Here is a 15033-nt window from a genome sequence, read left to right on the forward strand (position 1 = left end):
AAAATAAACAAACACAAGAAGCATAAAGTATGCAGAAAATTAAACACAAAAGGAGCCATTAAGTGTTGCGTGTGAAAGAATTAACCGTTTTGTGCAGCTCGTCGTCGTCGTCGTCGTCATACAACCTTTCTGTTTCAATAGCACATAAAATGGATATTTGTTGAAACCTTGTTGCATTTACAAACTGGTGTTTAAGAAGAAGAACAACAACAACAAGAACAGCGAGGCACAAAACAAAAAATATTAATATATACATTTATATAGCATCAAATTTACATTAAGCCGCCAAGTCAAGACGTGGAAGAGGGGAGACAAAGAAGAAGTAATTTTTATTGTAGGACAAACGCACCAGTAAAATTAATCAACCAACTACACACGTTCCTTAAAACAAATGTTTTCCAAACCGCAAACCAACTAAACGAAATATGCTTTTGAATTAGTTTAAGCAGACAACAAACCACAGCAGAAAACCAGAAAGCTAGCAAAAGCAAAACCATAAAAAGCGCGAAAAATCATTTTAATTTAACACCAACAAAAGCCTGTGGAGACGATATATATATATCTCAATATATATATCACACCATATATACAGATTTATATAGAAGAGATACCCCGGATATCCAGAACGTAACGACACCGATTAAGCCAAACTGCAGGGAAAACAACAGCACAACACTCAGAGAGCCAGCAAAGAAAGAAATCTATATTTTTATTATTTAGTGCTAGCAAAAACAAAAAACAAAACAAAAAGAAAGAAAGGGGAACGTCGTATTGGAGAATCTCGTCAGATTAAGTGGAATTCTATCTCCGATAAAGCACTGAGTAAGTAATATCCTCCATACATACATATGTATGTACATCTAGCATAGAATAGTATATATGTATGTATCTAATTATCTATGTAAATTCCCCACCGACCGACCACTTGTTGCCTGAAACTGCGATTTCATGCGGTCCTCAACAAAGGGAACTAAATATTCAATCAAGCTATCCCCTTCTACTGGTTCTGTATACATATGTGCATGGTGTATGTTTGATAAGGGGTTGTTGCAATGTAATTATAGTTGCAATGAGTAACTTTATGGCATTTCCGCAACTGGGTTCGGTTCCCGTTTCCTTTCTGATCACATCCCTCAAATCCAATAGGCCGAGTACAGTAGCCAGATGAAGTCATATCAAGATTAAGAAGACAAATGGAATGATAGTATCTACCGAGGGGCCGCTACCCTTATCATATGCATATAAGGAAGATAAGAACATACCCGCGACCAGTTGGTGGCATGATACTATATCTAGCAAACTATTGTTAGAAAAAAGTTTCTCTGTGCCAATTCTCACTCCCACACTCCCCCTGCCAGACGTGCCCCTGACCATGGCCCTGTGAATTTGCCCCTGCCCCTGAATTTCCAGCTACTGCTAATTAGATTTTCCAGCTTTGCTCAGTGGCAAGTGTTCCGTTCTTTTTTTTTTCTTTTCCTTTTTCCACTGTCAATAACATTATCCTGGGGTGTGGGAGTCGCAAGCCATTACTCCTCAAGGTCTCCAGTATCCAATATGAGGCTCCTATTTCCCAGGCTGCTACTTCAAAGCTTTCCCTCTGCACTAGCAGCGCGTAGCACTGGCCATTCCATCGATATTTTGTTATTTTCCGTCTGAAAGCCTTCCCATTTCCATCCTACATATGCATTTGCGCCAACAATTGGATTAGCGAGCACTCGATACGGGAAGCGACTGCAGCAGCAGAGAGGAAATAGCGCCTGTGGCCTAGGCTGAACCACGCGGACAGGGTGACGCTTTGGGGTGGACTCCCAAAGACTCAGGAACCTAAAGAATTAGCTTCAGGAATAAGAAGAGATTTCCTCATCGGCCTTTTAACAGAAAATGCAAATTGTAGGAGACACAAATTAGACCACGGAATCGAATCCGAATATGGTTCACCCGGATGGGGAACACTCTCGTGAACTTGTGACTGGGCGAAGCCATAGATTTTCCAAAATCAGCTTTCTCGCATTGAACTTGGGACCAGACCCGGCCAGACCCGGCCAGGCCACTTCCACAATCTGTTGGTCGTTGCCCACCTGTGTGTGCGTGGCGATTAGCAGGGGGAATGGCAACGGTAGATGGCTGGTGGCATGGCTCTTGTACACGGTGCATGCGCGCAGAGAGGGCCAGTCCAGCCCGTGTCCAAGCCAGACCCACAGCCAAAGCCAATGCCATGGCCAGGGGCACCACACTCGCCGTTCCCGTTGCCGTATCCGTAGCCGTAGCCGTAGCCTTCGTTGTCGTCAGTTTGTGAGCAGGCAAATATGAAATGTTAATTGCCAATACTGGACACAACGCGGCGAACTCTCGGTGAGCTAACAAGTGTGTTAGGTCGGTGTAGGCTCTATTCGAAACAATATACCATATATATATATATATATATATATATATAGCCAATAGTTATAGTTATGTGTGTTCGTTTATATAATGGAATTCTAAATCAAAGTATCTTCTTGCACCACCCGCAGATGTTCTTGTTCTTCGCTGGACTACAAGGGGAAACAATCGTCGTTCGTCATTCGTCATTCGTGCATCAGAGTCTGAGTCGGAGTCACAGAGTCTGGAGTCTGGTCAAGGATTTAGTGTAAAACCTATAAGAATAAGCCATCGAGGGAAAGGAAAGTGAACGGGGTAGTAAGCAATAGCCAAAGAGAGCCTGTCGAGCGGATTGTGGCAGCGGGAGGATCGGAGAGTGAGCAACGCCAAAGTACAAATGCATAAATCGAAACTGAATCTATAACTTAGAGCCGGGTATCAAGCAATTCCCCTGAATGCACACACATTCAGGACACCAGCACCAATCCAATCCAATTTAGACGCAGCAACAGCAGAAGCAGCAGCAGCAGCCGCCTCAACAGATCCCCGCCCCCAAACAATTAGATTAGCCTACAGCTGAGAGATAGATAGACAGACAGACATAGACAGGCAGGCAGGCAGAGCTCTTCTGTAGCCAGCAACTCCTCCTCAACCTCCTCATACAATTTTGTAAGCGTAACGGAGAGTCGACGTAGTGGCTGCAGCACGCGTAAGCGTCCATAAATCTAGTTAGCATGGAGTGCTGTTTATCGGAAGAGGCCAAGGAACAAAAGCGCATCAATCAGGAAATCGAGAAGCAGCTGCGACGCGACAAGCGAGATGCGCGCCGGGAGCTTAAATTGCTTTTGCTTGGTAAGTGTACCCCTGCCCCTATGCCCCTAAGCAATAGCCACGCAGGATGTGTTGCAGCGCGTTGCAGGACGTGGGTTGGCACATTTTGATTGCATTTAGCTTGGTTTAATGCAATTGAACTACGCTAATTGCAAGTGAGTGCCCTTTGTGCCGTGAGCAGAACAAAATCGAAGCCCCACAACAGCTGCCCCGCTACGCTCATACATATGTACACCCCCTTGCAACCGCTTAGAAATCTGCCGCTTCTAAAACTAAAAACATAATTTACAATTTTACAAATTTTGTACCCCTCCTCACACACACACACACACACACGCACACATACATTTGCAGGCACGGGCGAGTCCGGCAAGTCAACATTCATCAAACAGATGCGCATTATCCATGGCAGCGGCTACTCGGACGAGGACAAGCGTGGATATATCAAACTGGTGTTTCAGAACATATTCATGGCCATGCAGTCGATGATCAAGGCCATGGATATGCTTAAGATCTCCTATGGCGTTGGAGAGCATAGCGTAAGTTCCATTCATCCATCCAGCCAAAGAATCGCTTTAATTATATTTAAATCTATATATTTTTTTGGATTATCCACAGGAACTCGCCGATCTGGTGATGAGCATTGACTATGAAACAGTTACCACATTCGAGGATCCATTTTTGAATGCCATCAAAACGCTATGGGCCGATGCCGGCATCCAGGAGTGCTACGACCGTCGTAGAGAATACCAATTGACAGATTCAGCCAAATAGTGAGTTACTCGTAGGGAAATGCGGCTATCCCATTGACAACACAACACAAAACAAAACAAAACAGCTCTCGCAGCAAAGAGACTATCAACAACCTACAACCAACTCTCTGCAGACTCTCTCTGCATAAACTGTTTTTGTTTTACTAAAAATGATCTCATTTCTGTACACATAGTTATCTGATGGATCTCGACCGTGTGGCTCAACCTGCTTATTTACCCACTGAGCAAGACATTTTGAGAGTTCGTGTGCCGACAACGGGGATCATTGAGTATCCCTTTGACTTAGAAGAAATCAGATTTAGGTAGATACCATCAAAGATGTACATACATACACACATACATACATATATATATGTTAATTGCATGTGGCATGTGTCTGACTGATCCAATTTGTGATCTGATCTGATCTTTTCCTTTGGTTACTTATTTCTCTACTTATTACTAATCATTTCAATTAATTAACTAACAAATTGAGATTCTTTTTGAGCGAGAATTTGTCCCCTAGCTTACGTTTAGGATTACATTTCTTTTGAGGGATTGACTAGGGTCTTACACACTTCACAGCAGTACCGTAGCGAACTGGGACTGACTACGTACGGATTTTACTTGCAGTTTTGTTTGTTTTTTGTTTTTGGAAATTGTTTGATTGTGTGCCCAATTCTTTTCACATGTGTAGCTACCTAAGCGACTTAGCGCGAATCGAACTGCCCGACTTCTTGCCCACTGAGCAGGATATTCTGCGTGCTCGTGTGCCAACCACCGGCATACTAGAGTATCCATTCGATTTAGATGGCATTGTGTTTAGGTATACATGATACATGATATAAACCATATATTTGATGACTGCATTGGCCTGGCTAGAACATGGCTAGAAAAATAATAAGAATAAGAATAAATTTGTTAGTGTAGTAATTGCAATTTGTTATATGTACATAATTTATTTGTTTATAGTTTGTGGCTTACTAATTTAATGCTTCCTTATTTGGCTTTGAATTGTAGTGCATATTTTGTCCCCTATTTTATTCACCTGTAACTGTGCTAATGTGTGACTCTTATTAACTTGATGATATGTTTGATATTTAGAATGGTGGACGTGGGTGGTCAGCGATCGGAGAGAAGAAAGTGGATTCATTGCTTTGAGAATGTAACATCAATCATATTTTTGGTGGCGCTATCGGAATACGATCAGATCTTGTTTGAATCTGATAACGAGGTATGACGCTCGGCGGCCCCATTTAATCGTGTGAACATTTGCTAAACTAAAGATTATTCTCTCTACTATTTTCAGAACCGAATGGAGGAGTCAAAAGCTTTATTTAGAACTATTATTACGTACCCTTGGTTCCAGAATTCATCAGTTATTCTTTTCCTGAACAAGAAGGACTTGTTGGAGGAGAAAATTATGTATTCGCATTTGGTAGACTACTTTCCCGAATACGATGGTAAGTTTGCCCATTGCACTAACTCACTTTTAAGCCCATAACTCTGTACGATTTATATATATGGCCGCCATACGCACGCCATACCAGGTCCGAAGCAGGATCATGCTGCGGCCAAGCAGTTTGTATTGAAAAAGTATTTGGCCGCCAATCCAGATCCTGAACGGCAATGCTATTCGCATTTCACAACGGCCACAGGTGGACGACGTTAAACTTGCAACTCTTGAGCTATCTATTTGCTTTCCCCTACCCGCAAAAATTGCCAAACATTATCTATAGAATAATCCATTATACATACGTATATATATACGCTATTTGTATTGCTAGTTCTGTAGTCTTGCGCTAGATATAACATATCGAAACATCTTCTTTGGCTTATTTTACGAACAGGTCCACAGCGAGATGCAATCGCGGCCCGCGAGTTCATACTGCGAATGTTTGTAGACTTAAATCCAGATTCCGAAAAGATTATCTATTCTCATTTCACCTGTGCTACAGGTAAGAGAAGCACATGTGCGTTACATTTGGATGGGGTGCATCCCATGGTATGTGTGTGTGTGTGTGTGTGTGTGAGTCTGATTTTCAGCCTGGCAGAGTTACAGATCAAAGTAAAGGTAAAGGTAAGGGTAATCCCGCTCATAATATGCATTCGCTTCTGCTGCTATTGCTGCTGGAGTAGTCTATGTATCGCTAGTCAATTGTTGAGAGTCGGAGCAGACTGATTTATAACCGAATGCCTCTATTGGAACACACAGATACTGAAAACATCAAGCTTGTGTTCTGCGCTGTCAAAGATACAATTATGCAAAATGCACTTAAGGAATTCAATTTGGGCTAAACAACCAAATCTGCTGCAGCGAGGACAGAAGGATGCCGGGATGGCAGGAAGCCAGGATGTGCCGCAGTGCCAGGCAGGATGTGTCGCAATGCAAATGAATATTTGATTTATAATTGTATTTGAATTTGAATTTGAAAGTCCATTAATAAAAATTCATATTTATGCGTTATTGATGTCCACGCTGGAATGTCTGTGTACATAGTATATCGTAGTGGATGCCTTCCCTCCTTAAAGTATTTCAATTTACTAATCCTCGCTTTTAATGTCTTTCCTCTGCTTCGTTTAGATACTGAAAACATAAGGTTTGTGTTCGCAGCTGTTAAGGACACCATTCTGCAATCGAACCTTAAGGAATACAATTTGGTCTAAACTGGATTTGGACCAGTAAACTATTTTTGTGATTTTTACTATATATATATATATATATATATATATATATTTATGTATATATGCAAGCACACCCCCACGCAACACACACACACACCCAAACAAAACAAAAAAAAAAAACAAAAAACAACAACAATGTATATGTATATAAATATATACATTCATAATTCCTTTTTCGCATATTAATTAAAAACACAAAAGCGTGAGAAGCGGTGGAGTACGATATGTGGCCGAGCATAATAAGCATAAATAAATTAGACCCAAGACCCAAGAAAGTTTCGTAAAAATTGTAACATCAGGAACCGAGAAATTGTAGCATAAATAGAGCAGCAGCAACAGAGCAAACAGCAACAGAGCAACAGATACAACAGCTGCTACTGCAACAAGTAAAAAGCAAAACAAATTGATGTTTATTGAGAGAAATGAATTATGTAATAACACAAAATCTGATACAAGTACTAATAATATTTAAACAAATTTATTACGATAGAAGAAACTTTTGTAATAAAAACCGAAACAAGAATAAAAACCAAAATTAAGAAACTTACATTTAATCAAAATGCTTAGATCGGAACAACAAGCGGAAACAATTTTTGTCGTACTGAACGCATAACAAAACAAAACAAACAAAAGAAATGCAAACATTTACTGAAGAAACTGCAAAAACAAATTTAACCTAAACAAGATACAAGAACTTTTGCATAAAAAAAACCCCCCGAATAAATATATATAGAGTATATACACATATATACCGCAAAGAATATATGTATGTGTATATGTTTGGGTGTTTCTCATAACAGTTTCAAGGCATATGCATATAAGGAGTGTAAAAATATACATACATACATACATAAATCCAGATAACACATGCTAAGAGAAGAGAAGAGAGGAGGAATAATAATAAAAGCGAAATCATACATAATACTGTATTTTGTACTAGGCTAAATCCGTAAAGTGAATATTGCAACAATTGTTTACAGACAACTACATATATTTATACATGCATACAAACAAACATAATACACACAATATATGTATAACACACGAATGCATATGTAACAATTTATGAACCTATATTAATTTGCATTTCGGGAACCCACCACCCACCACCCCATTCATAATTGCATTGTAATCTATGCTCTGATTCATAGTAATACCAACAAGAAACAAAACAAATGAAAAACAAAACATAGGAAACAAAATTTATAAAGAATGATTGAGAAGAAGAGCCAGCCATCTGCATGAAGCGCACACCTTACATCCTAATTATTATTATTAACACGTGTCTGTGAAATTGTCGATAACCCCCGCCCTGCCCGGGAAGCAGCAGCAGCACCATCCGTGCAACATATTGATATTCAATCAAACGCCAGGTCCAATCCAGTCAAACGCGTCAGTCATTGATCGAAGAGCACCCACTCCTGTCCGAGATGAGGACTCGTCTCATCTCGCTCTCTCGCGTACTTTTGTTGCCATCAAAATTTGAGTCGAGCCTTGTGGCAATCTACGATATACATATATGTACGATGCTTATGTGAAGAAAAAAAAACTACAGTGAAATGATAGCTTGATTTTGGTACGTTCTATGATAATAATAGTAATTTTGATAGTCGTTTGCTATTTTATAGATTCTAATTAATGTATGCAACGGCGGACGCACTTGGCGGCCAGTCCCATGGCCTGCCAGGGGGCGTGCGCAGTTTTGTTTTTGTTTTTATAATTTAGTTTAATTTAATATATATACAAAGATAAACGATAAACATTATTAGTAACAAAGTGACGCACATCTACAGTTTAACAACATCAGCAACAACAAAACTATTTAATTTATGTAAAAATCCAAATAAAAACACACAATTTTACTCTACGCAAAAACCACACACATACACACACCCACACACAATAGAAAACAACAATTGAAACGTACATACATATATGTAAAATAAATATGAAGCAAAATGTTTCTCATAATTTTATCACATTTACTTTCTTAAACCAAGATTGGATCTTGGCAGCTCCCAAAGAATTTGCCCCCCCCCAGCACAGCCCGGCCGTAGCGAATGAATCAGTTGCAGTTTCTGTTAGAACGGGTCCAAAAAGCGTATTTAATCTGGATAGCGATATCAGAGTTTTGCGTTGGACAAGCGGCAGGAGCAGGAGGAGCCTTTAGCTAAACCATTAAACCGTGTGTACGTGTATGTGTACCCAGCACCGAACAGAACCGAACCGAACCCCATATGCATCTTAGTTTAGGTACGATCCAACAGTGTGTTGTATAAAGCTTTAATCCGCGTAACCACGTCTAGTAAATGTAAACGTAAAGTTAATAAAACATTTTTATGGTTAATAATTGATTAGCTTTTAAAAAGCTTCGATAAGTCAGTGTGTATTTTAACATAGCAGAGCATACTTATACATAAGTCAGTGTTGTCCGGCAAGCATATACCCGAATACATATAGCCCGAACGGAGTAGGTTTTTGAGGCAGCGCAAGCTTTGGCTCTGGCTCTGGCTCAGGCTCAGGCTCAGGCTCGAGATTGTCTTGGTCTCCCAGTTAGTTGGTACATTTACATACAAACGCGCACGCACACACACACAGATACACACACAAACACACATATAGTTTTCCGTCCAAAGAATGGCATCAGCAGCGAGAAGACAAAGTCTCCCATCAATTTTTGAGTTCGTTTTTGGTTATGTTGGTGCAGAAATTCAATCTCAATATACAGACACTTTTCGGCGGTTTCAAAAGCACACACACATACGAGTAATCTGAGTTGGTTTTATATCATTATGATTTATTGAAATTTGGTGCCTTTCCACTACTATTCACGGAATTCATGAGACACACACAGAGAATATGCAAAAGGAGCGTCAAGTCTCCAGCAGGTCATTATTTTGAGTATGGAAAAAAAAGATCTCCTTCGCCATCTCCATTACCCAAGTACTGGAGCCACTCTCCTGTTCCGCTCCACAAACGAGTATATCCACATAAATATACTATAATTAAACGGCTATCAGTATGTGTTTACATGTGCCAGAGTGTTGTATTTTGCTTTGAATGATTGATTCCCTCTCAAAAGTGCAGCGCATTGCAGTACAGTCACGCTGTCAGTCTGTCAGTCAGTTAGACAGTCAGTCAGTCAGTTGTATGTAAATATTTGGGATATTGTTTGATAATGGGGAAGCGGAAGCCCCTCGAGAGATACCACATACTCGAGCATATGTATATGTATGGAAATATACATTAAACTCGGTAAGAAACTATAATAGGCGCAGACTTTGATATAAAACGATTAATGTATGTATTTTGTATTTTTATATACATTTATAATTTTGGTTACACTTACAATTGTTACGATTAGAAAACTAAAACAAGCGAAAACCAAAAATAATAAAGAATCTACTAGCTATGTATGTATTTCCAAGATAAAAATAAAAGCAAAGTGCGTAATGCACAAATCGGATGATTGCTAAAGGAATTTCAAAATAATTTTAGGAATTAATATTAAAACAAGAAACATAAAAAAAAGAGATTTTCTAAGCAACAAACTCAACCAGAACTGCAAGCAAACGGGAAAACCAACCACTTATATGCAAAAACAAAAACAAACAAAAAAGAAGAGAGATCTATCTCGGGCCCAGAAACTCATTATATGTAGAAGGGTCCCCGAGGCAGGCCACTGTAATCCTTATAAGTTTTGATGTGGCATTCGATTCGATGGGTAGTTATTACTTTAAGTATGTGTGTATGTAAATGTATATGGAGACCACATTCCATGAGAAGGAAAGCTTGAAAAGCAACAACTAATTGAATACAACCAAAAAGAAAAAGAATAATAATAACTTATGAAACTCTCCCCTTGACTAACTTACATACGAGTACATAATACTAAAAACAAAAACAAAAAAGGAGATGTAGATAATCCAGATGTAAGCTACATTGGAATGAGTTGAACAAGATCAGTTGTGAGAGTTCAGCATGGTGGCATTCGATTGATTTATAGAAGGAAGTATTCGAGTCATATTTCTACTTATATACATACGAGTATAGGGACATGCATATGTACATACGTATGAGTCCAGAAGCTAATGAAACATCCACAGAAACTGCAAGCTTGGTCTAAGTTTGCAGGCAGCCCAACATGTCCATGGACAGTAAATCATTGAGAACTTTGTAGGATTTGAATTGATTGATATTTTACGGATGCTTGGGTTTATTAAATTTGTACGGACGTTTTACGTGCATGGCATGGGGGCAGCTGCATTTGCTAATTTTTGAGATGTTGGATGTTTAAACATTTGTCATACAAATCATATATAGAGGACAGAAGATTGTATGATTGGCAATTGTAACTAATGAAATTTTTTAGATAATTAAAAAGTATCTATGTACACCTTAACATTAATGAAAAAACCAATATAATATAAATAAAAGTATATTAAAAAAAAGAATCCATACCCATGAGCGTTTTAGACATTACAAAAAATTACTTTATTTCAAACTTATGTTTTACATTCACAATCAATATTATATTTAAAACGTTTTCACACATGGTTTCGTTTGTCTTAAGCGCAATAATCTTCAATCCACACCACTCCACTCTCCACTTAGTGTATTCTGCTCGATTTCGAGTTCAAATTAACTATCACAATGAAATAATATTTTGGTCATGCTTGGCACTGGCCGCAAAACTTAACATTGGCTGCCCTGCCGTAAGGGAAGGGGAAACAAGCAAACTAAACATCATATCACATCGATTAACATAATATTTTTGAAACAAAACGCGTGCACATTCAATGGCCTAACGATAATAAGAGACTGCCCTGCCCGTCTTCTTCAATTTGGCAACTGGGACTCCACTCGCTGCAACGCTCACATGACCACAAAGTCGCTGAGGTTGCGCTCCGGCTGCACCATGCTTGGGGGCATCAGCTGCACCAGCTTGTTAAACAGGAAAGCTCGTTTGTTCATGAAATCGGAATTGCATTCGGTACGTGCCCTTTTGGTGCAAGATGAGGAGCTGGGACTGGAAGCAGTCTCCGATATGCCCGATGTGGCTAGACTTTCATTTGATTCCATGGAAATGTTCTCGGTTGCGCTGCCATCGGACAGTCCCTCTACAGAAGGAAATTTCTTATGAGTCTATGCCATTTATATATTACATATCTATCGAAAGTCGAACCTTTCATTGGTAGCTCAGCGTCAGTATCAAGCTCTTCCGTATCGCGACACAGAGCCGGCGTGGCCACACAACTGTCTCTCTGGTCTGGGCATCCGTCGTGTGTCTTAAAGAGCAGCGAGGCCAGCTTGTGAAACTAAAAATACGAAAAAATCCCCAGTTAAATCGGTAGTCAGAGGACTTGAGACCAAAGCTTACATTATTCAACTGCTCTGCATCGTCGTGATCAATGACATCGGCGATGTTGTGACGCAGATACTGCATTGCCTTTAGTGGATCTTGATGAGCCATCTCTTCATAGCGCATCTTACGCACCAAGAAACGGCAATGCTTTAGAATCTCGTCACGTTTAGGTCTGAAATGAGCATTGGTGAGTCTCTGTTTGGTTACGCTGACGAAGAATACTAACTTTTCCAAAGAGAGAAGCCAAAAATCATCCAGGCGCAGTTGTTGTTGCTGACAGATGCCAGGATTTCCACCAAACAGATAGTGGTTGTTGGCCAATTCATCGTAGACCAACTGATGCGCATAGCGTGGACAGGGCTCCAGAGCTGCATCACCCTTGGTGGCACCCAAAACATTGGCTCTGCTAATGGAGTTCCCATCTTGGCCACTGTGGCGACAATAGTAGATGCGCGACCACTTGTGTTGACGCAACGAATAGACCCAAAACGAGTTTGATGCATCCATATGCTGTATGTCACGGCGATCCTTAACCTTACTCAGACTCTAGAAATGTATTTTCTAGTTAAATGTTTAGTCATTGTTCGATTTCAGACTTACGGAGAATACATAGATTTCGTCGCGTTCACAATCAATCGTAGCCCGCAGTGTGTATCCCGATGAAGGCTCAAATTTGGCCTCATTGCCAGCGGTGGTGCCTTGATTTGGATGTTCTTTGTTAATCACTGATATGGCTTGGGTGTCCACGTCGTAGCTGAGGAACTCATCCAGATCCTCCTTGCCACGCTGCCCGCCATATATGTAGAGTTTTCTTTGTTTCTAATAAAATTGGTTTTGTTTTTAGTTTTCTCTTCGCTCTACAAACACTGAACGGGCTTACATTGTGGAAAACCATGCAGTGCGTGACGCGTGACTTAATAGACATAACATCAGCCTGCGAGGCGCTCGTGTGATGACAGTCGACGAGTATTTGGGTCCAGGTATTCGTTGCAATGTGGTAGGAGAACAGTCCGGAGTACTCGGGCTCGATGGCACCTGTGGCATTGACACTGCGTGGCGTCAGTATTTTGCCGCCAAATACGTAAATGGTTCGCTTGTCGCCATCAATGCACATCTGATGGTCGTAGACGAGCTGCGGCCCACCCACCTGGCTGGTGTCATCGCAGATCTGCATCCAGTTTCGAGCCCGTGTGTCGTACAGATAAAAGTCACTCTTGATGTATTCTGATGTTCGTATCGAATTGTCTAGGTAACGACCAAGCATAAAGATGTTCTCGCTTATCGGATCAAATATCATTTTGTGACAGGAGCGCGGCGTGGGCCCGCTGGACTGCTCTGACCGTTCGCATAGCAGCGTCCATTCATCTTCATCAATCTTATATACCCAAAGGTCACTCAAATCCTGATAGCCATCCCAGCCTCCATACAAATATATGAGGCGTTTTTTGGCATCAACCACCAACTGATGGCCACCACGATTGCCTGCAAACGAATGTTTAGTTAGGTTTTCTATATACATGTGAATAAATGTGAATAATACTGACCAGGTTTTGCCTCGCTTTCAGTGTACTTCATATGCCAGGTGTGCTTATAGTCTTGCTTGTACAAATACTCGTCCATGAGACCCTCATCAATGCACTCGGCAATGAAACGCTCGGCCTTCTCAAAGTCCCCTTGCACCACCTTTGAAGCGGAATCAGAGGAATTAAAATGTAAAGCACAGAAATAACAGAGTCGTTACCAGGTATTTGTGCAGTTCACTGATAAGCGGGTGCTCCAGTTTTACATTTGTTTGCTCCTGAAGAGCCCCAAAGGCAGTCATGTAGCCCTGCTGGCGAAAGTGCTTGAGGCACAGCTTGATAATCTCAATTTCTCGTAGTGTATTATAATTCTTCATTCGCGCACACGTATACATGGGATCGTCTTGGCCGTGGAGTTCGATGTACCATATACTAAAGTTGAACGATGGACCCCACGATAGCAGTGGAACAATCTTGAGATACAGTACTGGCAGGTTCTCCGAGCCGTCTTCGGTCATGCAGCGCAGGTTGAATACTTCTGGTATATTGTCGTTCTTGAGTCCACTTCAAACATATGAAACCGTTGCAGATTGTTAGATTGCATGTACGAAATATCTCACCTTTCTAGCAACAAGACCATGTGCTCATCCTCCAGGCCCCCAAATACGCGAAACTTCTTTATGTTGCAAACGTGCGACTTCTCGAATTTGCCAAATTTGATTTTCTTCACAATGGCGGGGCGTCGCAGCTTCAGGGTAAGAAACTGTGGGGGGATGTTGGTGTAGGCTGACCAGCGGGACGTTTGGTCGTTCGGTGTGTCTACCAGTACATTTCTGAAAATGAATAAAATACAAAAAAAAAAAACTCATAAATTATAGCTAAACGGTAAACGCGACATGCATACATATGAATGTATGTATGTGCATACACATATACACATGCAAAATTGACAACAACAATTACGAAATGCAACTGCAAAAGAACTGCAACGAAAAGCGTCTTATCTCTTTCCCGCTCTAACCAATCACTTACTCAGGCAGATAATTTGGCGAATAACTGGAATAACGGTAAATCTCAAAATTCAAACGCTCGGAGAGGGAAAATGGCTTCTGGCTTCCACTTGTGCTTGTGTTTGTCCCAGACACGGCATTTATGGCGGCGAAAGAGGAAAGCGCCACGGAACCGTGGGAACTGTTGTCCGTGGGGCTGGACGTTGAGGATGATGACATCGCTGCTTAGCTTAGTGCACAAATTAATGTAATTATCCTACGAAGTAAAGAGGTGTGTAGCGGCGGCCAAAGCTCAGGTTTAGTTTGTGTTGTGTTGCACTTCTCCTCCACAATTCGTTGTCGTTGTCTCCTGTTCCCACACCCACAAAGCAACAACAACAACAACACCCACAACAGCTGGCATGCATCGATAAATACATGCGTGAAACTGTTCTTGACAAATTTGTTGGTGGCAGTTATCGAAGGATTTTCTCTCTTTTTTTTGGGGATTTTCTCTCTGTTTTCTAAGTAAA

General features: G+C 40.8%; 2 protein-coding genes across 8 annotated transcripts; one reads left to right on the forward strand and one right to left on the reverse strand.

Moving 5' to 3' along the window:
• Nucleotides 1–554: 554 nt before the first annotated feature.
• LOC111077683 (G protein alpha q subunit) lies at nt 555–6627 on the forward strand. 7 transcript variants are annotated; one of them, XM_022372049.2, is made up of 9 exons: nt 555–822; nt 2511–3210; nt 3544–3728; nt 3808–3962; nt 4136–4264; nt 5046–5175; nt 5251–5404; nt 5792–5899; nt 6526–6627. In XM_022372049.2, exons 2-9 carry the CDS (start codon nt 3093–3095, stop codon nt 6606–6608), a joined length of 1062 nt encoding a protein of 353 aa, XP_022227741.1. In that variant the 5' UTR covers nt 555–822; nt 2511–3092; the 3' UTR covers nt 6609–6627. The 7 variants fall into 7 exon arrangements, with proteins under 7 accessions (XP_022227741.1, XP_022227742.1, XP_022227736.1 ...); XM_022372050.2 differs by lacking the exon at nt 6526–6627 and adding an exon at nt 6157–6408 and having other exon boundaries at nt 556–822; XM_022372044.2 differs by lacking the exon at nt 4136–4264 and adding an exon at nt 4639–4767 and having other exon boundaries at nt 557–822.
• Nucleotides 6628–11096: 4469 nt separating this feature from the next.
• On the reverse strand, nt 11097–14888 carry LOC111077711 (muskelin). The gene is made up of 10 exons (XM_022372084.2): nt 14544–14888; nt 14132–14344; nt 13733–14075; nt 13536–13674; nt 12872–13473; nt 12592–12810; nt 12218–12537; nt 12007–12163; nt 11812–11944; nt 11097–11746 (listed from the first exon to the last, which is right to left on the reverse strand). Exons 1-10 carry the CDS (start codon nt 14738–14740, stop codon nt 11502–11504), a joined length of 2568 nt encoding a protein of 855 aa, XP_022227776.2. The 5' UTR covers nt 14741–14888; the 3' UTR covers nt 11097–11501.
• Between the last annotated feature and the right edge of the window lie 145 nt (nt 14889–15033).

The sequence above is a fragment of the Drosophila obscura genome, unplaced genomic scaffold (genome assembly GCF_018151105.1).
Source record: "Drosophila obscura isolate BZ-5 IFL unplaced genomic scaffold, ASM1815110v1 contig_25, whole genome shotgun sequence".
In the NCBI taxonomy this organism is placed as follows: Eukaryota; Metazoa; Arthropoda; class Insecta; order Diptera; family Drosophilidae; genus Drosophila; species Drosophila obscura.

What these genes read in the sequence shown, in the direction of transcription:
- LOC111077711 (XM_022372084.2), bottom strand. Translation starts at nt 14,740, where the DNA reads ATGTCATCATCCTCAACGTCCAGCCCCACGGACAACAGTTCCCACGGT. An exon ending in TGGCTTCTCTCTTTGGAAAA is followed by an intron (nt 12,164 to 12,217) that starts GTTAGTATTCTT and finishes TGCTCATTTCAG; the next exon opens with ACCTAAACGTGACGAGATTC. An exon ending in ATGCAGAGCAGTTGAATAAT is followed by an intron (nt 11,945 to 12,006) that starts GTAAGCTTTGGT and finishes TCGTATTTTTAG; the next exon opens with TTTCACAAGCTGGCCTCGCT.
- LOC111077683 (XM_022372049.2), top strand. Translation starts at nt 3,093, where the DNA reads ATGGAGTGCTGTTTATCGGAAGAGGCCAAGGAACAAAAGCGCATCAAT. An exon ending in TTAGAAGAAATCAGATTTAG is followed by an intron (nt 4,265 to 5,045) that starts GTAGATACCATC and finishes TTTGATATTTAG; the next exon opens with AATGGTGGACGTGGGTGGTC. An exon ending in TCATTTCACCTGTGCTACAG is followed by an intron (nt 5,900 to 6,525) that starts GTAAGAGAAGCA and finishes TGCTTCGTTTAG; the next exon opens with ATACTGAAAACATAAGGTTT.